At 40.0% G+C, this 26,548-nt stretch overlaps 2 protein-coding genes and 1 long non-coding RNA gene across 6 annotated transcripts in view; 1 reads left to right on the forward strand and 2 right to left on the reverse strand.

Moving 5' to 3' along the window:
- si:ch211-286o17.1 (hematopoietic progenitor cell antigen CD34) overlaps positions 1 to 9,631 on the reverse strand; it is a 13,868-nt gene extending 4,237 nt beyond the window's left edge. Inside the window, exons 1-4 of one of the 2 annotated variants that reach the window (XM_020593956.1) lie at positions 9,456 to 9,631; positions 1,503 to 1,601; positions 1,013 to 1,203; positions 283 to 375 (exon numbers count right to left, since the gene is read on the reverse strand). In XM_020593956.1, the coding sequence (XP_020449612.1) occupies positions 283 to 375; positions 1,013 to 1,203; positions 1,503 to 1,601; positions 9,456 to 9,546 (474 nt within the window). In that variant the 5' untranslated portion in view covers positions 9,547 to 9,631. Of the gene's footprint in view, positions 1 to 282; positions 376 to 1,012; positions 1,204 to 1,502; positions 1,605 to 9,455 lie in introns of both variants that reach the window. The other variant, XM_020593878.1, reaches the window with a different exon arrangement.
- Positions 1 to 26,548, forward strand: part of LOC109956705 (uncharacterized) — an 86,503-nt gene that overhangs the window by 10,388 nt on the left and 49,567 nt on the right. For 2 of the 3 annotated variants that reach the window (XR_002274465.1, XR_002274458.1), the window contains exon 3: positions 24,738 to 24,854. This is a non-coding gene — a long non-coding RNA (uncharacterized LOC109956705). Of the gene's footprint in view, positions 1 to 4,670; positions 4,894 to 24,737; positions 24,855 to 26,548 lie in introns of all 3 variants that reach the window. The other variant, XR_002274461.1, reaches the window with a different exon arrangement.
- Positions 18,021 to 26,548, reverse strand: part of LOC109956527 (plexin-A2-like) — a 74,483-nt gene continuing 65,955 nt past the window's right edge. Inside the window, exons 28-34 of the mRNA XM_020593749.1 lie at positions 26,471 to 26,547; positions 24,745 to 24,841; positions 22,794 to 22,993; positions 22,394 to 22,563; positions 21,682 to 21,894; positions 20,667 to 20,817; positions 18,021 to 20,134 (exon numbers count right to left, since the gene is read on the reverse strand). Coding sequence (XP_020449405.1) covers positions 20,039 to 20,134; positions 20,667 to 20,817; positions 21,682 to 21,894; positions 22,394 to 22,563; positions 22,794 to 22,993; positions 24,745 to 24,841; positions 26,471 to 26,547 — 1,004 coding nt within the window. The 3' untranslated portion in view covers positions 18,021 to 20,038. The remainder of the gene's footprint in view (positions 20,135 to 20,666; positions 20,818 to 21,681; positions 21,895 to 22,393; positions 22,564 to 22,793; positions 22,994 to 24,744; positions 24,842 to 26,470; position 26,548) is intronic.

A 26,548-nucleotide genomic window follows, 5' to 3' on the forward strand; every position in this document is an offset into this window, starting at 1 on the left:
TCCTGCTGAGCTCACTTTAGCATGCTGATTGCCAACGGGGAATACTTGACTGTTTTCCTTTCTAGGGCACGTTGTTGGTTTGTGTGTGTGAGCATGATTATTTTGAAGTCCTGCAGGTTCATATATCTGCTGTATCATCAATACCGCTGATATTTATCATCAAGCGCAAACTTGGTTTTATTTCCTCTCTTCTGTTCCACAAACAGATTTTTATTCTACATTATGCATCTGCTTATTCATGTATAATCAGATATGTAAGAAGGAGATGTTTTCTAAACTTACACAAGTGGTGGAGGCCTTGAGTTTCAGACTGACAGCATTTTTATCCTGGACCGCCTCTTTGCTGACGCAGATGACATCATCCTGTGGCACCGGCTGCAGAGAGAAACCAGAACTAGTATATTATCTAATGACTTCTCCTTCTTACTGTGCATGACGTGAATTTTTGGCATCAGCCCAAGTGTACAGAATTATTGTGGCCTGTGTCCTTTACATGCTGCCAAACACAGAACGCCATTTGTTGGACATTAAACTTTTCCCGTCTATTATAAGCAAATTCTTTTGTTTTGTTTTGATTGCATTTAAAGTGATCTAAGAGGAAATCCAAATGTGTACAGCATGCCTAATAACAAACGTGTTTGAGAACATCAGAAGGAAAAAAAACTAAAGATAAATTGTTTATATTTGTATCCACAATATTTGTAAACAACACCAAACAAATGTGTCCTGTGGAGACACAGTTCTCAAATGTATAAAGCCACATCCTTACTGCCATACTTCCTTTTCTGCTTAGAGAAGTATCATTTGTCAATTGTAAAATGAAAAAAATTGGTGTACAGAAAGGTGTGAAAGGTGGTATGATAACATCTATTTTCATACCATGGTGTACTGTGAAACTGGTATTCTGCTGTAACCCTAGTGTAGCCATACAGACACAGCGGGACTGCATATTACAGGCCAGTTACCTTGTAGGTACAGACTGAATGATCTGAAGGCCCCCCTGTACATTTACCTGTGGTCTGTTGCCGGGGCCGTCACCTCTAGAAGGTGCTGGGGTCTCTGGCTCCATCTTTTTGTCATCCGCCTCTTCTTGACCTGCAGGGCCATTGTCGTTGACTCCAGGCTCTTCTGTAGTAGCTGTTACTGTAGTCTGGTTGGTTGGTGCTGGAGTAGGCAAAGCCCAGATTTGGCCCTGTGAATCCACTGGCACCGAAAAGTCAGTTTAACTTTAAATGGTTGGTTTGTACAGTTTGAACAGTTTTAATAGTTTTTGTAGTGTTATTAATGCATGAACTGCTCAGATGAGTCACATATAGGGTCTAATGCATTAATGCTGTTAGTGAAGTGCATTTTAAATGTTGATTTACTGTTTTCCTGTAGGATGTGAGTGAAGCGGGATGCTTATTTTTCCCACCAGTGCTACTCACTGATACATCCAGCTACAGAGTAAACCTATGAAGTATTTTTATAAATGAATTGAAGTACTATTTAGAGTTTCTTACAGGGAGCTTTAGTTGTCTTTGCGATCATGTCTCCTCGTGCCTCTGCTCCCAGAGGTTCCACCGTCTTTGCGACAACTTCATCTGCCAGTGCCATGACTCCTGCTGTAACATCAAATAAAAATGTCACTTTTGTAAAAACAAAATAAATGTTGTAATGATATTGTCTAATAGAAGACGCAATAGCATATCATCATACCAGCGTAGGTGTAAATAGATTTTTTTTGTTTTATTTGAAGATATTGGTTAAATGACCCCCTCATCTAAAACCAACAAATTTTTGAGTGTCACAATCCTTAGTCGCTTTTGTCAGGGTGTCGGTTTGTGGATGTGGTGCGACATTAAAATGATGAGTATCAGAACTGAGGAGCCGTATATAATTAGTTTAATAGCTCACTTGTGCACAACCGGAGCAGATAAACTGTCCCTCAGTACAAAAGATGAATCAGTCAAAGCTCTGACCTCCTTTCACTCCCAATGGGACAAATGCTCTGAGCTTCTCAGGGAAATCATTTGGCTCATGACAACCATGCTGTGAGCTATACAATGGACTTGTGCCATAGAGTTGAAATTCAAATTTAGTATCCACAGATCCAGTTAGTGCTGTTAGTAAATTGCACACAGCAAGGTCACACTTACCAAAGTGAGCAATCTGTTATTACATTATCACAACAGATTCATTAAAATAAAACTGTCTTAATAGTCAGCACTGCTTTTTCTGGATGCAGCGCTCACGTGCTGATGTGTTAGAGGACCAAATACTAAAGGCATGGATGTGTTTATAGCCGACGCCAGATTGTCACGTATTTAAAAAAGGTTGGGAAGGACATGTCCTTGTTTGTAGCAACCTTCTGTGTGATTTAGGCTGATAAGCCAAGCTCCTCAGAGGAATTGTGGTATTATCCCACACTGACTCACAATTGTTCTGCAGGAATGATTTAATAAAGTTGCAATGTGAGGTGGTAACTCATTGCTCAGATGGTCTAGTTTTCACCAGTGTGCGATCTTAATGGCAGTTGTCATCCTAATGCATGAACTCATGCAGTATGTGAGAGCTCTTCGGTGTGCTCACAGTACAATTTCTTTGTGTCCTCAGAGGCCTCTGCAGTGATGGAAAATTGGGTAATAGATCTTATTACAGTGATAACTGATACTCTCAGGTCCCTGGATCACATCATGAAGTCATTTACTTTGAAATGCAATCTTTCCCACTCGTTAGTTACAGTAATACACTTCAGGATAGGCAAAACTGGGATGCACAGAATAACCTTATGAAATATATTGATGTGAGTGGACTGATTTTTCCATCAACCCTGTAAAGCAGTTGGATGTCCTGATTACACGCCAGGTAAGGTTGCCATGAAAAACAGCGCTTTTTTTCTGAATTTTTGAATTATGTAATCGGCCATTATACCATTTTTTCCATTTTCAGGGGGTGACTCTGGGGTAAGAGTCATTAATAAACACTAAATCAAAGTCTCGATAGGATATTTCTATTCAGACCTGTTCAGCTGTAAATGATTTAACATATAATATTGTAAAAACATTGATTCTCTGTACACATTTTTAAAGTATGCTACCACACCCTGCAGTCACTGAGCTAATGAGCCTTAGTTCTTGGTTGCAGCATGCATTCCTTTTACCCAGATCTCCCTTTTTTGTCTAACAACAACAGCATTACCTCACTCTCAAAACCTTCCCATAATACCTTACTCTGCGATCTCATTACTTCTCACTCTCTCACATTGTCTCACTGGTTGCCAGATGGAGTTCATGACTGGTTTCAGGCTTGTAATTGAGTTGAGTTAAATATGGACCTTATTTTCACTTTGCAGTGTGATTTTTACACCTGACCTTAAAATATGACTTGAAATTTGTTTATATTGTAATAATTTCTAGGAGCTCAGCCTTTGTTTACTACAATATTTGTGCCATAAGAGACAGCCATTGTGAGATTACCTGCTCCTCTTGAGACAGATTTGGGGAGACCAAAAGGAGCCATCACTTAACTTCATGCTACAATACTACCGACCATTTAGGTGTTTATAAATGCTTAGAAAAATGGTTAAGACTTAGTGTTGTTGGAACATTGATTTAATTTAGGACTATTTGCATTGTGTTTGCTTGATTTATAACTAACAGGTTTTGCTCTTTGTACAATAGGAATTGTTTTTCTCTTATGCTACATGTTGTGTCCTCGTGGGCTCAGTGTCTCTAGGGACTACTTGAGCTTTCCACATGAGGCACATATATTAGCACAGTGGTGGCACTCTGACACATCCAGTGACTTCCTTAAATAAAACATTGTTTCAGGCAAGTGGCAAAAGTACTGAGTAAACGGTGTGTGTGGTGTGCTAGCAGGTGGGGCAGTAATCCTTGATGAAGTCCTGTGGCATGCTTAGCAACTGTCCACAGCAGCTGTCTGTCTGTACAGTATGTACACAGGGGAAGTAACTTTTCAACACTTTATGCCTCTTTCAGTTGAATGAAAGCACATTTGTAAAATTTGGCTTCCACATTTTTATAAAGCAACACTTGTTTAACTTGAGACACAATAGCACAAGGCCTCCCAACACAGACAGTAAACTCTGGCCGGCCATCGCTTTTTACGCACAGGCAAATCTTACTAACAGAGCAGAGCCCAGATATAATAAAAACTATGGATTTACTTTCCTCTCATGACCAACGTTTACAGAAGCATCATGATCTGAGTGACTGCCTTGTCTTGTTTACTTCTGATTTTAGACCTAAAAGCTTCAAATCAGTTATTAATTTCAGGCAAACATTTGATTTATGGAAGACTAGTTGGGAACAGAAAACCACTTTCCTGTTCTTTGGAGGTTAAATTGTCTTGACCCGTACCTTTGTGTCGCAATTTTTTTCTGAGTGAGGTCAGCACACGCCCTGATGGTGTGACCTCTGACCCCATCACCGCTCACAGCGCTCTACCTTCCACTCACTCATTCAACAGGAGCCACAGTTAAAGTGATTCTTTGCTGTTTTTATGGAACTGTTATACAAATAAAATGTGTCCACAACAACTGAGCCTTTCATCACCACAAATGTCCACACCTTCTTGTGTTTTATGACATTGTTTTCTGTTAAAATGGCCAAGATATTAGTCATCCAACACAACAAACCTAATCAGCCCTGGCTCCATCTCTTATACAGCGTGGGACCTGACTTCATTGCTCTCTAGAAGTTTTCCCACCACATTGCTCTGAGTGATGGCTATGGTCTGGAAATGATCCACCCCACATCCCCCATCTCTTGGGACTCTGGATGAAGGAATGTGGCAGGCTTTGGAAGAAGATGGGCCTGAGGCTCCACACCCCCCTCCCTGTCTGCTTGCCCTTTCCCAGTCACGCACAGCTAATCCCAGGCATCTATTAAGGTGAGGTGTAGGTGTCAGCCTTCACACCACCCACCACATAAAGTGTAATGGAGCCATATTGTGACAGCTAAGTTCTCCCTTGTCCCAAAACGGCTTTGCATTCTTTCAGTTTCTTAAGCTTGCTTCATAGTGTATCTGTATGAATGAACATGACTTCTTAAAATAACTTGTAAAGGAGACATGCTTCTTCTGCCTCTTTTACAGCCTGAGAACTTTACCAGTCGAGTTCTTCACCGACCAAATTTATCATAGTTTCTCAAGTGAATAGAAAATCTTTGTTTCAGATTCACCCACTTCTAAATGCAGCCAGTGTTCCCATTCATCTGCAACTGCTGAACATCTTTCACTGTTTTGTCTGTATGTGTGTCTTTATAAATGAAACATAAATCAGCTGTTGGATGTGTTCAGTGGGTAAATCCTCCTACAGCTTGGCCTTCATGCCCAGTTTGGCTTCGAGAGAGGTCCTGCGCTACAAGTTCAGGAGGGATGAGCCCCAAAAATATGGCCTGTCCCTCAAAGGCCCCTGACCTCTCTCTAATTATGTTAAGGAAAACACTGTGCTCTCTAATGGGGCATGGTGAGGTGGTAATGGCTACACAAGTTAGTGGACTACCGTGGTATAGTCCCAACAACTGAGGTTCTACTAGCGCCCTCTCCACCAGCATAGTTACCATATAACATAATGTTTTTGTAGAGACCCAAGAAACCCATTTATCTGAGGTTGCCAGCTTTATCAGGTGGAAAAATACATTTTTGTGCTTGTTGTTAAGCTGAATGTAGATGTCCTAATTGTTCTGTGTGTGAGAGAGTCTGTCCAGCCAAGACAGCTTCTATAAACACTCTCAAGACATATGGCCTCCATTTTTTTGCAGGCTAAGTAGTGTATATATCCTGGAAATGTAACCATAATCACTTTGCAGTACCTTTTCATCTAAAGTTTCAAAATGGGCTCCCCTAAATTATGCCATTATTTGAACAGTGTAATTTTGTACTGTTCAGTACAGAAAAGAAATTATTGTAGTTGTTTACTTTCAAATGTTGCTCCGAATGTTAGCTTATAGTTTATATTGTGAAAATTATGTTAATACTTTGCAAAATAACCATAATTTTTTTCAACTTGACAATATTTTGAATTAATGAACGCTTCATTCATCTATAGTGTTGCTTTGACCATCTCCCATATTTAGTATCCTGCTGCTCTTGAAGAATTTTAATGTGAGAGTAAAGAGCGCATGGAGGAATGTGACATTGGAGCCCAGTGCCTTATGGTTAAACATGCCCTGCAACTCTACCCTCTCTGAAACAACACACTGCTGACCCCACTATTTTGACCATCCCCTCCCCTGTTGTTCCTGTCACAGCGATTAATGGCACAACTCAGGCCATTCTCCTCTCTTGGCAGAAAAGCAACTGGATCTCATGGTTTCAATCAGGCCCTTGAAACAGCACTTAGTTCATCCAACGCTGCCCAGCTGCAGCATTCACCCAACCCAATCCTGAGGCCGCTGCAGCTCCTTATCGAGAGCATGGTGACCATAATCAGGAAACATGACATCTGCTTTCAATTGGCAGCAGTATATCACCCCCAGCTCAGCACACACCCACCCTCACAATTGCCGTCTACAGTTTCACCCTTTTACCGCCTTGTGCATAACCGTGAATGAGCCTGGTTTGAGTGTAAGCAGGTTTATTCTTAGGGGATCCTGTTGCAGAGTGAAGCAGATCTGTGTGTCAATAGCTTAAAAGCTCAACATTGATTTTGCCCAGAAAGAATTTGAGACATATTGTATCTTTCTAAAATCTACCAGAGTAATTCCTTGAACACACGTCGAGGGGTGATATTGAAAAGCAGCCATAATAGGTCATTAAGGTGTTCAACTAAAGTGCACTTAGTCACTGAGCAAAGATTTTGTTCTCTGCTATTGAAACATTATTATTTAAAAGTTGCTGTCTGTTACTCAAGCTTTGACTTCCATGTATGTAAATGACAGATCAGGGCACATACCTGCACCCTCTGATTTGATAAAGCAACTTGTTTGCCTGTCCTTTGTCAACACCTTTTGTATGTGAATAAATAGAGTATAAAGTATACAAAGTACGAAGGCTGGAGTTCAAAGATAAAGCTGTTGAAAGCTGAGCAGAAAAGCAGGCTTCTCCCTTTAGGACTATCCCAAGTAAAGAGATCCTCAGCATGTGTGCGTGTACCCAGATGTACTTGTCACCACTGGGTCAATCTGCTCTGGGATCTGACTTGCTTCACAAGAGGAATGACCACTTTATTGTCAGTATTGTTTCTGTGTTTCTCTGCTCAGTGGATACTACACAAACAATGAGTTACATAATTAAATGCTCTGGGGCTGTCGGCACAGCTGCGCAGGGTGTGTTGCTTAACTAGAGAACCTCCTAAACCCACTTCACAGCACAAGCAGAGCTTAAACCACATTACAAAAATGAAGTACAGTTTTCAGATATTTAAAATGAGACATTTTAAGCATGAGACATTCCAGTCATGTCACAGACAGCAAATTCAGTTGAAGCATCTTCCATTCTTTGTATATTTCTTCAGCTCACGCCTATCTCTGCTTTTCTGAAATCTGCTAAACATTCCCAACAGGGGTTTTCCCTGGAGTTTCTGATCATCTCCTTTTAAGCCTCTACTACCGTGACCCCACCTCCAGGTTGTCTCGGTAACCTTTATGCTCGCTAACATCTGTGAATCACAGTAATGTTATACCGTAAGTCCATCTTTCCTCCATTTGAGTAACTTTGCCCATCTCCTGGGTTGACAAGACAATTCAGCAAGAGGGACTTTTGTCTGGCTCAGGAGACAGATGGTCTGTGCTGTAGCTGACTTGTGACTTTTTTTTCTTTGCTCTGTTTCTCATCTGTTTGGTGTCTTACGTATATCTGCCCCACTGTTATTCACACACTTAGAGCTGCTTTGTTTGTGATTTTCAGAGAAGATAAACATTGCAGTCCCCACGAGAAATGGATTTATTGGTTGCCTCTGGTGCAGAATTTAGAGGCTATAGGGATGTCAAGGCAGATTTATTTATCAGAGGCGATGTAGCTGCTTCTGTTAATGATCTCATTCCCGCATGAACAACACAACAGGTTTGAATTAGGCAATTTAGTGTGTGATTCTTTTCCAGCTAGAGCAGCTGGAACTTAGGATAATGCAGATGATAGTAGTAGTTGCTGTAGTTCATTGTCACCTCAGTCTTTTTTTTTTTTTTTTGACATTTTGGGCTGAACCTTGTCTACTATTGAAGGGTGAAACTGCTCATCTCACTGAGAAATTTCATATATATTTATATTTCCCCCCTCTTCACATGATTGTTAATCTCTTTCTGCCACTGCAAATCTAAAACTGCAGCTGTATGCAGTCACATGTCCAGATTGATATCGACGTACACCTTAATGCTTGTCCAAGTACTTAAGCAGTTATTTTTTTCATTTGTAAAATCATATACAGTACTCTTGCCTTACTTGGTCCTGTGTTTTGTAGCTCTTCATTCTATCATGAATTAATGTTGATGTTGTTGGCTTGAACTAATGTGGACTGATTTGAAACTTGGACTGAATTCAGAAGCTGTTTTCTATACCTCTGCCTGATATACATCGGTAAAAACTAAAGTTAATTGTGGTGATAATGTCAATGAATAAGTAATTCAAACTAATCACAAAAATAAAACTGATGGCTTTGTGCAAAGGTCTGCGATTTCTCAGAAACAAACAAACTCTTTGTACAGTTAATGGAGTTAATACAGTGGAGAAGTCTTGCTTTGAGAGAGACAATGAACTCAAATGTGTTATATATAAACAATTTTTATGTCAGTTCTTATGTGGCTGTAACCTGTATGAGAAACATGTCAGCTTTACGTGTTAACCATCATCCCCTACTATATCAGCAGAACCACAGTGAAGTGTACACCATCCAAACTCCATGTCCTCCTCTCATGCACACTTCAACTGGCCTCCCATTACAGCTAAACATAGATATGCACATTTCTCAAAGTCCTTGAAGATTATGGGAACTAGGTAAATAAATAGTAAACCTGGCACTAGAGGAAAGTTCACAAATGGTTTAAAATGGAAAGCATCAAGGAAATTCATGATAAAATGCAGACAATTCAATTTTGGCAGATTACTGTGAAGTCAGAAGTCCAGGCTAGAGAGAGTAACTGTAATTCATAATTTAAAACTTCCCTATGCCTCCACACAATTAAAAGCACTTCTATCTAAAACGATCCCTTTGTTTGCCAAGGTATGCTCCACAGTAATGCTTTTCTATCAGCATTTTGGGTAAAGAAAGCTTTTTCTGACCCTTGTTAAAACACATGAAGAGTCGCATGTTACAGATTTGTATTCAGTGTGGAGATAGTATGTTAGCATTCCAGAGATTTGAACAATTGTAGGGTTAAAACCCAGATTCAACTCGGAGACCATTCAGCTAAACACTCCTTTCCAGTCCCACCCCTCTTGGCCCTCCCGTTCTCCCCAGATGGCCATACAATCTCTGAGAAGTTGACCCTCTTTGCATTATGCCATTTGCTACTTACCATTTAAGACTGAGGGGATTAGAAGCAAAGCAAAAGCCAACATTTTGCAGGGTCCTTCTGTTCGCTGTGGAAATGATGCTGCCATTCTCATCCTGAGCGGGCACACGTCCGAGTGAAAAGGGAGGGAATGAAAGAGAGAATGGTAAAGCTGGTTGAGCCTGAGCAGTTTAGAGTTTCCTCGGCACAGAGTGGATAAAGCGCCACTTGTGTTTTGTCAGTTTTTATATGCCTCCCCCCCTGCCAAGGCCCAGCCCTACACCCCATCTTCCACTGGCTACTTTAACCCTTCCTCTGTGCTCCCACCCCTCTAGAAGGAGAGGAAGCAAAGCAGATGGAGGGAAGGAACAGAATTGGCTGTTGTTGGAATGTTGTGTATGTGAAGAAAAAAATGCTCATTGTTTATACTTTAGTCATGAAATATGCAGTTCCAGTGCTTGAATCATCTACTGTAACAGGGTTGCGGCATGTGTGATGTATGGTACTGCAGAAAATGCTTTTGTGCTCAGTGCTCATTACTTCATCTCTTGCTTAGATTGGGTTACAATACTTGAACTGCTAATGCTGTCTGGATGGCAGCAGCAATCCTTCTCACAGTGAAAGGTGATAGCTGACCATAGGCTGTGACACTCTGGTCCTGAATAGGCTTATAGAGAGAGACCATGGAGCAAAATATCAAATCAAAACAAAGGTGTGATCCACTGTTATGCTAATGGTATTAATCCAATTAAGGGGACTGAAGCCCCCACTACTCAGCCAGACCATCAATCAACAGACACCACAGGGTCTGCTAAGTCTTTCACACTCTGTCCTGAAATCAGCCAGACCCCCCCCAAACCCCCTGCAGCTTGGAGCTTCGCTTTTCTTTAGTTACTTGTTTTGCTAGCAGTTTTCCCATGCTCTGTGAGTCACATATATGGAACCACTGATGAAGGTATGCTAAATTAGTTGTTTGAAAACATTTCTCGCCCACTTAGACAAATAAAAAAAGTGACAACAATGAGTTGAAAGAAGTAAACTGGACCAGAGCTAAATCTTGCATGCCTGAGAAACAGTCTTGTAATCTGATACCAGTCTCAGTACCCATAGTCCCCTTGTCCCTGCTTTGGCCCCACCCCCCCACCTCCATCAGTCCATTTCCTTTCTGTTACCCCCACCCCGCTCCTCACCAGACCCTTATCAAACATTCAGGTCAAACAGTAGGGTGCTGAGACGGGCAATTGGCCCCTCACTGTGACTCAACATGAGCTTTGCTAAACACCTCAATAGAAAAAGTAGCATCCCCATTACAGCTGCCACAGCTGGAGAGCAGCAGTCAAGTCTCCCCAGTAAAACATTAAACCTGTCAAGTATTTCTGCTACTTAAGTCCTCATGAATCACAGCTTCCTGTTGGATGGCAATAAGGATAGACTTCCTACCCTCGCCAAAAGACAGCAGGACAAGCCCTAGCACTTTAGTTTCTTTCCCTTTGTATGTTCTTTGATGTAACATCTTTTCTTTCCTTACTGTACATCGCAGTCACAATACATCTGCCGATGTTGTAGATTGTTTCTGACAGGAATATGTATTTTGGTTTCGCTTACAAGTGTGTTTTTACCAGATTTGATGATTGATCCTTTTAGTTCCAAGCACTGTGCAAACACATCTTGGAGCATGTGCATGAAATTCTTTCTGAAATGTATGATGGAATGTCTCCAGAGAATATAGGCACCTGGTTTCAGTATGAAAAGAGAAGTGTTATGCTTTTGTGCTCGTACTTTCTCACGAGGAGTTCCCTTTAGATTTACCCTATACTTTGAAGGCCACAAAAATCCTAAACCATTGCAAAACATTTTGTGAATATCTTTTCTTTTCTTGCAAGCAATTATGGTGTCTCATTTCTTTTATATATTTTTTCATTTTATATTTGTTTTTCTTTTCTTTGTTGCACACAGACACTACACATGCATTCACAGATGCACATCTGTTTTTGATGTCAAAGAGAAAACAGCAAAACAAAGCTTATTAGCTTCCCTTAGTTCTGAGGACTGTTGTACCCGGTACTTCTTACCATTGCTAACTCTAAGAGACGAGACAGTCCAAGTAACTACAAAACAGTGCTGATTTATTCCATGAACACAGGTAAAATTAACATTACATGCTCAGGTATCTTGCACCTCCAAACTGCACACAGGCAGATGCAAGATGAAAGACCCTGAACCCACCAGGCCTATACATTATATCCCCTCGGTTGGGCTAGCCCCATACTACTAAAGGCATTCTCTATTGGTTTGATATCAGGTGACTGACTTGGCCAGTGAAGAATATCCTGTTTTTGTTTTGTTTTTTTGCCTTAAGAAACTCTTGGGTAGCTTTTGCTGTATGTTTTGGGTCATTATCCATCTGCACTATGAAGCAGCATCTGGCTGAATCTGAGCAGAGACTATAGCCTTCTGCACTTCAGAATTCATCCTGATATGCCCATGCCATAACACTGTGTTGGTCTTTGGTTCTTGTTACCATTGCTAACTCTGAGAGACGAGACAGTCCAAGTAACTTCAAAACAGTGCTGCTTTATTCAAAGGATCACAGGTAAAATTAACATTACACGCTCAGGTATCTTCCACCTCCAAACTGCTCGCAGGCTGATGTAAGATGAAAGACCCTGAACCCACCAGGCCTATACATTATATCCCCTCGGTTGGGCTAGCCCCATACTACACAGAAATGTCATCCGGGACGTCTCTGTTACCAGCTTTGCAGCTGGCCATAGCAGTAGTCAAAACATGAAGTAAATCAATGTGTGTGTGTCTGTTGATTAAGTGGTGTGTAGCTAAAAACATTCTCACGACCTCTAGAACATGTCGTGATATTAAACATAAGAACATATTATGGCTAAGTCTACAGTTATACACGTCATAATAATAATATTAAACACCCTGTCTGCTGACAGTCATCAACTCTTCTCTCTAGTTATCCTTGACCAGATGTACCCTGTAGAATCTCATAAGCATGACTAAGCATTTAACAGTCTAACTAGACATCCTGTCTCCACTAAACATTTCTAATACATAAAGTATCTATCTAATTTCTATCTGACTAAAAATACCTAACAGGACTAACTAGCTGCTGAATCTCAGTGCATCAGCCATCAGAGCAGTTTTATAGTTAGCATATACTACAACCAGTTTCTTCAGAGCTCAGTTTCGCCTATCAGGGTGGTCATTCAGCAACTGTCATCACAATTTTAAAAATTTATAAATATACCCCTAAGCTTTTCTAATGACATCTCAAAGATAAAACCAGCCACACTGTGGTATTGAGGGTCCATCCAATAAGTGTCAGGCAGTAGATTTATGGTACTGGATGTTTAAGTTAGTTTGACACTGATCACCGAGGCTACGCTGAGGAGTTCTTGGCCACTATACAGTAAATGGCAGATCCTCCTCATTAACTAAAGAGCTTAAAGAGCAGAATATGTGATGGGGAATATAGTATTCTTTGACTACAGATGGAACTTCAAGCTTGACTGATAGAATAGTAAGTTCATCACCTTATTTAAAACTCACTTTTGTTTAAAATGAAAATCTTCTAAATCTTGTGCATTTTAGTTCTTTCTGAGCCATTTATTTTGGCTGAGAACACACACTCACCAGCAATGGATTAATCTTTAGAGCCCCGGGCAGAACTCGGAACGGGAAGTTGTAAGAAAGTAACTCTGCTAATGTGACAATTTTTTTTGTTTATTATTTGCAACATAGCTGCAGAGATTCATGGTTTTGCTTTGACTCAATTCACAAAACAAAAAGTGCTTTCTGTTAAATTAATGGAGACCTGTTCAAAATTCTCAATGAGAGGATCTTGTTAAATTAATGCAAATCCACAAAGTCAAAGAAATGTGTGCGTTATAAAGTACATTTTTTGAAAAGAGGGAGTTATACATCCTACAAAGCTCACTGATTGGCTGCGTAGGAGGGAGCTGTCTTGAAGTGATTTCATGAGTGCAGGAGGATGAGGAGGGGGAGAGTGAGGGAAGCTTTGGGAGGTGGAGTAATGGGAGGGAATCTCATTTCAAACTGTAGTGAATATTGACTGTTACCTCTCTGGGCGGAGCAACAAGGTCTCTTTCTAGTGAGTGAGTGAGCAGGAAGGAGGAGGAAAAGTGCTGTGTTGATGAGGTGACTTCTTTTCAAAACAAAGTGTATCAGTGATATCCCTTTGTGGTTCAGTTTTGGTTCTGTGTGTGTCTGTTTCATGGTGTACAGACCCCCATATGGCCCTGCAGATATTACACACACACTTCTAGATTTGTGAGAATGCTCATTAACATAATGCATGTGTTAATTCGCTTATCCGAACCATGACAACTAAATGCCTAACTCATATCCATTGCCTAAACCTAATTCTAACCTTAGCTCTAAAATCGAGTCTTAACCCTCAGTTCTTTGAAATTGTGAGGACTGGAAAAACATCCTCACAATGGCAAAATGTCCACACAATAATGGTATTCAGCTAAAATTTGTCCACACAACACAGACATGTGTACACACCCCCTCAAGAGGCAGGGCTGAACAGATCCCTTTCATCACTGACACATGCTTACCCTTTGCCCTCTTTCTGATCAAAACCTCTCACATAATCTCCTTCTCTTGTTCAGTTTGTGCTCAAACTGGTGTAAACAGTAAATGAAGGAAGAATGCTCATTCTGTCATTGTCAGCTTGTGATAATATGTTTGACCAGAAGGTGGCACCACTAGACTGGTGTGCTGTCCAGATCAACCTCCTGGACATTCACTGCTTCATGCTGTATACCTTGATGGAACTGAAACCACTTTCTGCTCCTGTGTATTAAGAGAATCCAGCTGTTGGTTAGTGAGTAATGAAGACATTTGTGACTGTAGAGTCTGCAGGTGGCCAAGTTGTTGGTAGTGGACACATGAGCAACTTAAATCTTGTTATGGGGTGGTATGACACAAGTGTATCTTTATCCATTGACGGTGGCTGCTGGGTTTCTTCTCTGCTTAAAGGAACCACAGCCCCTAAGGAAATGCAGCTTTATGTGTATAAAAGTTAAGGGATGTCATGGTGGCGCAGTGGTTAGCGCTGCCACCTCACAGCAAGAAAGTCCTGGGTTTGAGCCCTGGTTGATCCATGACCTTTCTGTGTGGAGTTTGCCTGCGTGGGTTCTCTAAGGGTACTTCGGCTTCCTCCCACAGTCTAGAGACATGCAGCTTACGTTGTGTGTGTGAGTGACTGTTTTTCTACATGTCAGCCCTGTGATATACTGCCGACCTGTCCGGCATGTACCCTGCTTCTTACCCAATGTCAGCTGGGACGAGCTCGAGCCCCCCTGCGACCCTGTTCAGGAATAAGGCCTATAGATAATGGATGGAGGTGGTGTAATGGGAGGGAATCGCATTTCAAACTGTAGCGAATATTGACTGTTACCTCTCTGGGCGGAGCAACACACTCATTCACGCTATAGATAATGGATGGCTGGATAAAAATCTTTTGTCCAAGAAAGCTATTTTGTTTACTGTGTGTGCAAATATCATGCATTCCTACACAGTAACACTCATCACATTCTCAAAAGTACCCCTGACTTCAGCAGCACCTCTCTGACACAGTCTTAGGAAAAACAGAACATTATTAGCTTATGACAAGTGGTATTTCATGTAGGGCTACTGTATTGAACGACTGCTGCTAATGATTATTTAGTAATCCATGAATCTTTCATAGATCCATGCTGATGATATTATGTTGTCAGGTTGTATGTGTCCATTCGTCCGTCTGTCCATCCAGCCCAATCTCATGAATGTGATATCTTAGAGCACCTTCAGGGAATTTCTTCAAATTTGGCATAAGTGTCTATTTGGACTTAAGGATGAACTGATTCAATTTTGGTGATGGCAGGCCAAGGACACGGTGATGTCATGTCTATCCCATTCTTGTGAATGCAGTATCTCAGGAACATCTTGAGGGAGCCTCTTCACATTTAGCACAAATGTCCACTTTGATGGACAAGCTGATTATATTTTGGTGGTCAAAAAAGTTTCATTATCTTTAGTCTGTTCCATTCCCATGAATTTGACTGGTTGGTGAATAGATGTTGTTATTATATAAAATGTTGGAAAATAATGAAAAATTCCTTAGAATTTTCAACAGCCCAAGTTGTATTTTGTTTGTTCGTTGAACTCAACCAACAGACCAAATCCAAACACATTCAGTTTACTATTATATGTGAAAAGAAATGCATTAAATCCTCACGTTCCAGAGAATGAAACCAGTTAATTTATTGACTAATTGTTTCAAGTGTTGCCATTCTTTTTTTTTTCCATCGCTCTTTAGTATATATGAAATAAAGTATCTTTATTTAGTGCCTGTAATGCTATACTGTTATTCAGCTGGTGGCACACTCCACTGTTAGCTAAAGGACAGTGAAGCAGAGCCATCTCCGTTGATTATTAACACAATCTCTGCTGGATTGTTCAAGGTGCATAAAATGTTTTTACATCCATTCAGCATTCATTCCACAACTGGAGCCACAGTGTGAATTATTCTTCATGATCTGCAGTCTGCGTAAGGTCTGTTTTCCCCATGAATCCAGTATTCTGGGCAGCAGGAGCAGCTCAAGATTTGTTATACCTGACAGTGTACAACCAGTAACTTTACAGTAATTAAGCTTTGCACTGTTATTTTAGTCTATGGCTTAGAAATAAGATAGTTACATCAATCATGTTTCAGTGTAAAATCAAATATCATGAAAATTGCCAGACTAATTAATTGAAATTTAAAATTGAAGACTAATTAATGGCTGTGGTAGCTCCATAAACGTGCCTGGTACCATCCAAACCTACAGTATATCAAGTCTGTCTATGTGCAGCTTGCTCAGCTCTTGGTAGAGGAAGTTTGAGTCCTAATGATCCTCCCATGCTTGTGCATGTGTGCGGATTGTGGGGGAATCGCTGGCTGCTGAGTGTATGCTCTCTGACAAGCAAAGAGAGAATAGAGGAAAGATGAGGGGTTAGAGCCTGGCAGGGCTGATGACACCCCAGCCTGGGTCTGACAGGTATGGGTTGGGGAGCCTGGATGTTCATACAACCCTCCTTGTCCTCTCCCTCCTCTTCCTTCCTCTCTCCCCTCTCTGCTCTGCTTGCCCAGAACCCTGAGGGTTAAACATGAATAATGAATTTTGGCTGCTTAAGGCAGGTGCTCAGGAGCCCCTATACACTGCTCACATGCCATAACAAACACTGTCACAGTATGGCTGCTGTGCAAACCATTCCTCTTTTTGAGAGACTGTTCATCACATGGGGTTGTGTTTTCTTTTTTTTATGAAGTTCAAAGGGATTTAGTGATTTCTCTCCAGGATATTTCTTTGTTGTTTCACAAGCTTGGCTCCTATTGGTATCAAATATGCAAATCTCTCAAGACAAAGTGTGCTTTAATGGTGGTGTGTTGTGTTTTCCTTTGTATTAACAATTGTAATTCAGCTGTCCTTCATAGTTAAATGATTGGCAGACTTTGACTCTCAGCATTGGTCATGTTTCTCAAAATTTAAAACCCTGTTTCCCACAAACCTTGTTGCTTCCTTGGCACAGAGGACACTGAACCCCTTTCCCATCACTGGATCATTAGTTTTGCTGCTCGGAGTTAGTTGATCCATTTGTTTTCCTTTGGCTGACTCCAGAAAAAAGCCTTAGATATGTTTTGTTCTGGAAGCACAATGCCCTCTTCCTTTGCATTACTGTAAAATAATCCAGCAGAAGCACGTTTACATTCAATCGAACAGACTGCCAAAGCTCTGGCAAATGTAGTGGGGCTAATATTTTCAAAAACGTATTTTTTACAGTAGTCAGATGTTAATTTCTACAAATATTTCTTATAATCTTCATGTAAAAATGTTGCATCACATTTTCATTTTTAAAAATAACAAACTATGCCTGAGGTTCCTGCACTGTAACTAAGATGAGGATTAAAAATTGGCACAACAAATCGTATTGACCATTTTCAGAGATGTCGAAGTACAAACTCTGAATGATGGATGTGCCCCTGAGATTTAAATTTATCTCTGACATCACCGTCTTGCATTTAGTCTTCACATGAAAACTCCATATCATTTTAACTATTGAATTAGTATACTAATGGTCCATTGACATAATAGGAGTAGATTATCCAGTTGTGTGGCAGAGCTCCGATTGGCTTGAAAGTGACCTTGTCTCTAACGGCAGCACTGTTTTGTATGGGAAATGTAAAACATAGAAAGTCAGTGGCCATTAATTATAAGTTATATGATGATTCTTTGGACAATGAGGCGTATTTTATGTTGCGTTATACAATGCAGTGTTAAAAAATGTTGTACGACTCTGTCAACACAGGCTCAAGGCTGTAGTATGTCATGGAAATGTACTTTCCATATGAATGAAGCATTTTAAGAGCACAATATTTTATCTTCCAGACATTCACTGTGTGGCATTTAGTACATTTTTATATGCAGAGAGACTATGATCAGTGTGATTATTCAAAACCTAGCATCACCACAAAAGAAACGGCCGCAAATCATTTTCATCAACTGCTCATTTAATGTATAACAACGGTACAAAGTGAATCTTTTGCTTGCAAAATAGGAGTGTTTTTATGTACAGTATTTATACAATAATATATAGTTTAAAAAACAGTTTAAATGTCTGACAGTTTATTGCACAACACACACGTTATCAAATCACACATGAAACAATGAGTTCTGTGTCATGTTAACACTTAACAGGAAATGAATTTCTTTTTTATTTATTATCATCCTTTAGATTAACATGAATCAAGTTCCTGTGGTGGGTATATTAACCCCACTGATACTGAATGGATTCAAAGAGCAGTGCTCCAGAATAAAGGAGAGTGACATGATGCGGTGACATTATATGTAATGACGAAACAGCCTGAAGCACAGAAAGATGTTCATATTTCATCATCGCAATGGGTGAAACACAAACACTCAAAACTAAAGCTCTGAATTAACATGATGCCTCAGACAGAATTTTTTTATCATGGATGATTACTTTAGAGTTCAGATATGGCGCTCTATAAATACAGCAGCAAGGAGACAACAAGCACTCCGGTAAAATGTACATTGGAACACAAAATTTAAACTTTGAATTGAGCGCTTAAACATGGTAACAGTCAGATTTAAAGCAAAGATAGCTCTGTGAAGCAAGACGTTAAGGGATTAACTTTACACGGACCAACTGCTGATCCAAACACATCGTTAAGCATATATCCAGTCTTTGTACAAAATATAAGGAATACTTGTATTATACATCTCCAGATCAACAGGGTTAGAAATCCTTCTCCAGCTTATTTCCTATGTTTATTTCCAGATAATGTTCAAAGTGGATTTATCGGGTAAATCAATACAGCATGAAGGCCTTCATCTTAACTTAATCTGACCAGATTACTCCTCAGGAGCAGCAGGTGTTCTTAATATCTCGTACACTTGGTGCATTTCAAGTATCATTTCGGTGTAAACGATGTCTTGATGAGATGGGGAAGGTGGAGGAGCAGCGCTGTTGGCCAGGGTTGGGCTAATCGGACCCACAATCAGGCTTGAAGCACTATTAATCATGCTTTCTACTACAGTTCAGTATCAGTCTCCACTTATCTTTGAATGGCTGAATTCTAGTGGTCTATAGATCATTGTACAAAATGCCCTATCTTAAATGGGATCTTTTCTGTACAACGGGCGTGTATTATTAATTGTTTCTACAGGAGCATTTAACATGAATGAAACATGAGACATATTATATTTGGCACAAAAAGGCGAGTTGGGTCTGGAATTATCTCTACATATATTTCAGACTTCTCAGTGTTGCATTATTAAAGAGCTGGACCCTCACCTTGTAGTATTTCAGAACATCTTCATTAAACAAAATAACTCATGATGGTGAGCTTCCAGTGGAAAAATGAAAAGAATGTTAAAGTCTTAAGTGTTGTCCTTTTAAAAGGCAGTAAGAAAAGGTTTAACAACACAAAGTCCCATGTCTCTGCTTCAAATGGCAATGTCACTCCAAGCCCATGATATGTACTGCGAATAAGTCTTCTTCGTTTTGTCTTGTCTCATCACGTGCTATCCCATTATATTGTGGATTGCATTTCATTGATGTTGAGCTGCTCCGGTTACTTTTCAAGTTGAGTCATTCTCGGCTGAGTTCTCTTCAGAGCACCATTCATGCCACACACAAATTCAATATAAGCACCGACTACAAAGACAAACCTTTACGCAGCGTAAAATAATCGGCTGCAGATTCAGTAACCGTGATGTTCCAAATCCTCTTCCTCTCTCTGTCTGTAGGAGTGTTTTAGAAGTTGGATGTTTGCCTGTTGGCGTTTCTTCTGAAAAATATTCTGACATTGGATTCAAAAATCGTGCTTTGGGTGATCTGCTGTTTCAAGCGTGTGTTATATGTACTTTTGTATATGTGTGTATGTTTCTTTGTGTATTGTCATATAAAGTAGGTCCATAAAGTCTGCATGTCTCTGTCTATGTCAGTATGTGGGCTTAGTGGACATGTACACGTGTATGAATGTACTGTGTGTATGTAGCTGTGTGCATGTCTCAGCTCTCTGCAGACATGACAGAGATTATCTGCTCCACTTTATATGCCAACTTCTGCTTCCTGGCCTGTTCATCCTGCTTCAGTGCCTCGGTGATCTAAAACACACACACATATAGGTGCAAACTATGAAACCAAAGACATGAGGCATATCATAGGTCAGCTATAGAAACCGCACAGCTACACACGTGCACATTATGAATCAAAGAAATACACAACATATCTACACCAACCGCTTCTAGTAATTCTACTTTGATGATGAGATATACAGCTTACTGCACTGAAAAATTTTCTGAATAATTTTTGGTCAGTTAATTATAATGAATCATCACTGATTTGATTAGATTTCAGTTTATATAAATATTTGCTAAAGCTTTTCACACAAAACATGCCTCTTCTAGCTGCTCAGATGGCTAGGTTTGCTGCTTTTCTCAGTTTTATATCATTCTAAATAAAACATCTAAATATTTGTGGATTTTGAACAGTTAGTCTGCATCTGATCCACTGCTGATATAAATATATTGATTATACCTGCTTTAATATATAAAAATCTGATAGCTTCAGTTTGCTAATCACTCCAGAAGGACCTGTACAGCACATTTCCATGTCAGTGTGTTGACTGGCCCTCACCTCTTGGCTGTACTTGCTGACGTAATGGTAGACCTCATGGAGGGCACTGAGCACGTTGAACTCACTGGAGTGGAGGCGAGCCTGTTCAGCCAGATAGGCATTCATGTCCTGATCACTGATGGCAGGCAGGCGGTTGATGTCGGCGTAGTATCTGAGAGGAGACACACACACACACACACACACACACACACACACACACACACACATTGTCAGTGTCAGGGGCACAGTCATGCATACCAGAGCTTTTCTCCCTTCACTTGGATTCAGTTTGTTGTGAAAACTCAAAGACCATCCAATGTTAAAGGTGTCTGTACATCAGAAGTGTTTTGGCAGGAAAATAAGGAAATCTGTCACTCACAGGTTCAGTCATTTAGTAATACTCACAGAGGGCTTTCACATACCTGCACACTTTTCTATACAGGCACAGCTTCATATAGCTATACATACAAAGACCTCCATTTGACCACATATACTGTTCTCTTATTCATACCCTATTATGTTTTATTATGAGTTAAAAAGATTTACAGTTTGGATTTCTGTGCAGTCACATCCATATATATTAGTAATAGTAGTTGCTGAACTGTGTAGTAACATCATAACTACATACTAGTACAAAATACAACATGAAGTTACAAAGGCTGCAAAAAGTCATACTGTACAGTTCGTCACCTTACCTTACAGCCTCACATAGTAATGATGAGTGTAGTGACAATTCTCAGTGAGAAAGTTATTTTATTGAGTCATTCAGCTCTAAAACTTATCTGTATCTGTTTCACCTTACTCCTAAAACAGTGCCTTAAATCAACTAATAATAAGCTTTAACATAACAAACCTAATTCTTAGTAATGTACTCTAACTAAAACAAACGTGAATTCGAACCTTCACCTAAAACAGAGACCCTGATTCTTAACTGATGCTGCGTAGACGTGATGACAACCAAAGAGTTTCCAGGTTGGAGAGTCTTTGTGAGGGCTTTTGTATTTGCATCTGTACACACACAAGTGCTCATACACACCTTTCTACCCAGCTTTTGTAATGTGGTATGTCCTTGGCATAGAGTAGTTTGGTTGATGGTGAGTCTTTGCCCAGACGGTGTTCAGACGTTGAGCAAGAGTCCATAAAGGTCTGGGCCACCACAGACAGACAGGCATCTGTGATGCTGCTTTTGTGAATGTCAAACACAAACTGGGGATTCTTAATCACGTTTACCCAGAAACGCAGGGGCAGGCTGTGGATATCGGAAAAACGGTAGAGACAGAAACATAGAGTGGTCAAAAACAAAGTCACTTAATGTGTAAAAATATTCCTTTTCAGTTTGCTTTTGATCAGTGTATTATTGACTTCTGTAACTCACTCAGGTACGGGAACAAGATGTAGGTGGAGTCTGTTTTAGAGCTTTAAAAACTGGAGTTACAAGACTGTAAAATAACGATCAGTACCAAGTCTTTCATAGAGGGGTATAAGTCAGCCAAATAACAGACCTCTTTATAACACCCGTCTATATAATGCAATATAGGTCAACAGCAGCACAAAACTGTAGCCTCCACCGAATGAAAGACTTACTGTCTGCCTTAAGGGTGTCGGGTATAATAGGTAGGAAATATTGAGCGTTCACTTGCTCTGTAGGTAATAACTAAAATCTGGAAACAATTCTGAGTTTTATATGAAGCCACTGCAAACAGGTTTAAATTGGGTTGTTACAGCACTGGGCCAGAAATCGATCTCACCAGTTGCTCTTCCACGTGTGGCGAACGTCCATGTCATGGATACCATGTCTGTCAGCCTGCTCATCCAGAAAGTCAAACATGTATTTGATCGCCAGAGGCAGGGCAGTGCCTCGACATACAGTGCTGAAAAGAGTCTCAAACAGGTCATCCACAAACTTTTGCAGCGTGCCCTGTAGAAAAAAGCATAAGTTCAGACTCGTAGCTGTTCTGTTTTACGCTTACAGTAAATCTGTGTGTTTTACAACCATAAAAACAAAATTTTATAGAAGAATCCCAGGGACAGATTGCTCAATTATTCTTAAAATCTGATGATAAGAACTCCACGCCACTTACTTCAACAGAGCTCCATTATGTTGCTCCAGCATATTGTTACATTATACTGTATGTTAAATTTGTGCACCTTTGTTGCTAGTAGCCTCGTCAGATAGATCTCAGACACCATCTTGCTGCCACGTTCACCTTCTTTCTGGTCCCCATGGTCATGGTTCTTGACTAAGTGCCAAACTTTGACCCCGCTCTCCAGGTCAGGGGTCAGCATGGGCACACGTGAGTGGGGGCTGTCAGGGCTGGTAGGAGTGGAGCGGAAGGATATGTCTACACCTAGATGGTCAAATTTGAGATATGAGACATTTACTGTATGTTCTGAAATGTTTTGTCAAGCAAAGCTCAAATGGAAGGAAAGTCACATTTGGTTCTCAAATTTGAATTTAGGGCAGACTTTTCTCACTAAGATCTGTAAATCAGCACGTTGGCTGTGTGTGTTCAGACTCTATAATCATTTGCTGTCATCATTTCATTGGTTGTCATAGTAATGAACCAGATATGCAGTCGCCAAAGGCGTGCTGTCTATGTGGACTCAGGTTTTCACTTCCTGTCACTATGACTGCATTTACATACACTTGAGAAAGCAGATTACTGTAGGAAACCTGGCTACAGTAGAAATCAGATAACATGGTTACATGCAGTGCAGTCATCTGGGTACTCAATAACCTGAGTATACATGGTCACCTGTGCCACTGCAAGCAGAAAGACATTGGGTCTCATCCACCAACATCTTCCTAAGTGTTTAATTAATTTCTTCTTAAGTTGTTTTTAACAAAGGTCTTAAGAAACATGAACTCGTTCTTAAACCGCAGAATTGTTCTCCCCTCTGTTCTCACATTGATGAATCCCATGTGTTCATAAATTGTACGTGCTAGCCAGTTGTTCCTAATTTGCATAGATTAGCATCCCTCCAATGCCCATAAAAGGGAATGCTACAACGAAAACAGTTAATCTAAATCTAATAATATTGTAGAACTGTAGAACCAAAGAAAACTAAATAACCAGTTATTTCACAAACGTCAGTGCTCAAGTGTAAGTGTGTGCAGATTCTGTTCTTACCTTAGAACAAATCCCAAATAAGAAAACATTGGTGAGTTGAAAAATCTTTGTGAAAACTTCGTAAGTGGGTTTTACGAACAATTTAATTCTTAAGAACATTTGGTGAATGAGACCCCTTGTGTTTGTGTGCCCTCCCCGGTCACTCAGGTTTATAAGTTGTTCTGTTTGGTGATGTTTTACCCGCAATCACGACATTAGCTCCTCATTGATTGATCACAGTTGATTTGAGCCTCCTTTGCCATTTGTGCTATGATTTGGCTGTTTTTATCGTCTTTCTCCCTTAGAAGCACCATGTTGTTCTACTTGGCTTTTAAGTTATGAGGTCAGACTGTTGACTTTACTGGTTTAAATTTCAAAATGTCTGGTACACTCTCCAAATTTAAGATGCACTGCGATTCATCACTGAGTCGCTGTGTAATTGTGGTTTTGACCGGCTCTATTTGTGGCTGCTGGATGCGTGTGCAAAGTAAGGAGTCATCTGGAAAGAATTTACAAGTAACACATTGAGAGACAATTTGTGATGTGATTTTTGTTGTTTGCCTGCTTTTCTTGCCATCCTGTGTGATCCTGATATCTAATATTTGGACATATTCTCATATGTGTTGTGTTTTTTTTAAAGAAGGCACTTGAACCTAATGTAAAATGTCAGTGTGAGCTGCAGTGTCTGGGATGTATCAGATATGAATCTAAAGTTTATACAATATAGGAATACATGACATAGTGGATTATTTCAAATGATGCATATTTGATCTGCTGATCTAAACACTGATATAACAATCTAAAGTCATTTTATAGAGGGAATTTGTCTTGATTTTGAAACTCCTATTGTATCTCTTTGTTTAATGTGCTATATAATAGTGTATGCTAATGTGCTTTACAACAGAATGATGAGTGACAGCAACAGATGGTGCAGCACTGCTGTAAGTGGGATGAATATTCAGTATTTGTATTTCTTAAACAGTACTGACCGTATCTGCTGATACTGCGTGGGAAGCTGGCTGAAGAAGGAATGTTGAACGACAGCATTTGTTTGGGCACCAAGGCCACCACACAGCGGTCAGACACCTGGAAGACAAAGGTAAAGCCTTTCTGCTATTTTTATGAATAGCTTGTACATGTTGGTCAAGTAATCATTGTTAGAGATTAAAAGCCAAGGACACTAGATTTGATAGATTTTTAGGGTGTGAAATTATGATTCAGAGGTTTTTAATGTCTTTGATGAGCAGTTGACTCACAACACTGCAAAAAAACTTATAAAGGGCCTTTAGTTAAAGTAATAAAATATGTAACTGTTACCAGTCAGCAAAGCACTGATCACAACACAAGTAGGACTAAACCTGTCCTTGCTGATTTTATATAGATGTGTAAGTCCAAATACACCGACTTAAACATCGAATGTAAACTGAGGTTTGAACTAAAACTGGAATAAACTAAAGGTTTGTTCAGTTGAATGGACTCAAAGTGAAGGAATCAAATTTATTACACACCAAATCTCAGCTCTTAGACCCACACTTGATGTGTGGCAACCACTTTCCTCATTAAAGATTCAATGACTTGCTAATAACAGACAAATTTCAGTACAACTAAATGAACTCATTTTTCTTCTCGGTGTAGATTTTAACTCTAAAGCATGACTTTGCACTACTAAAACTCAGCATTGCCTTCCTGTGGTGAAGAGGTTGATGTGATTTTGAAACCTAAAACTATTTGTAGTAAAATATGTATGTGTTTGAATTCACTGACTGCTCATTAAACGTACAGTAGGGTCGACATTTTGTGTGTGCAGTAGCTCCAGGTAAATGCTGTGCACTGTGGTTGTGCTTAGCAGACGAGCAAAATTCATGCTTCTTTTCTCCATGAGCTACAAATGGACCAAACCGGCTTTGAAGCCAAAGAAGTATTTCCACACTTGGCAGAGTGTTTAAAAATGGAAGAGTCGAATTATTTATCACCTTGACAGATAAAGAGGGAGTTAAACCTTGTTTAAATGCAGCAAGTGCACGTTACTTCCACTGTCTTTATTTTGCTGTTTGAATAAGAATGCTGTATGAGAATGGTACAGTTGGCCCAAAGCTTATACTCAAAACAAATAGGATGACTCATCCAGGGTTGGTGACCTGTGTGTTTCTGTTCATGAGCCAAAAAGGATGTTGTAAAAGACCCATGCACACAAGCACAAGTTTATTTGACTATGTGTACTTGAACCCATGAGGCTGAAAAAACATTGCTAGGGTGAGGTGGGTGATATGAATTTGAATGAGTAATGCTCTCCCCTTCATTGACAATATCTGCTGTGACACCCTTGAGAAGCCAGATAATCACAGTTTTTAAAAAAGGTTTAAAAGATTCAGGATTCGTAGGTGCAAGACTGCAAGAGCTTCTTTGTCTCCATGTTAATTACAGTTGAAATGACCAGTGGATTGACAGAGTAATAGTCTGAAACTGCTTTGGTCACTTTTTTGCTGCTACGTTTGTTTGTACCAACATCTTAAATGTGAGGACATTCTGCTTTTTGTCTCTTTTGTATCATTGTCATTTCAATATCTTTGGATTCTGGGACTTTCGAGCAATTTGAGTGTGTGATGGGCATTTTTCACAGTCTTCTGGCATCTTAAATGGACTATCAGTTCAGTTTATCAATAATCTGCAGAATAATTGATAGATGTAGCCAAAGTATTAATGTTATTAACAGACCTGATAGTGCATGAGTGTGTTGAGCCTCTTCCAGTCGCTCTCTATCTTGGTAGTGATATCCTCATCCTGGAGGACCAG

The sequence above is a fragment of the Monopterus albus genome, unplaced genomic scaffold, assembly GCF_001952655.1.
Source record: "Monopterus albus unplaced genomic scaffold, M_albus_1.0 scaffold1.1, whole genome shotgun sequence".
NCBI classification, from domain to species: domain Eukaryota; kingdom Metazoa; phylum Chordata; class Actinopteri; order Synbranchiformes; family Synbranchidae; genus Monopterus; species Monopterus albus.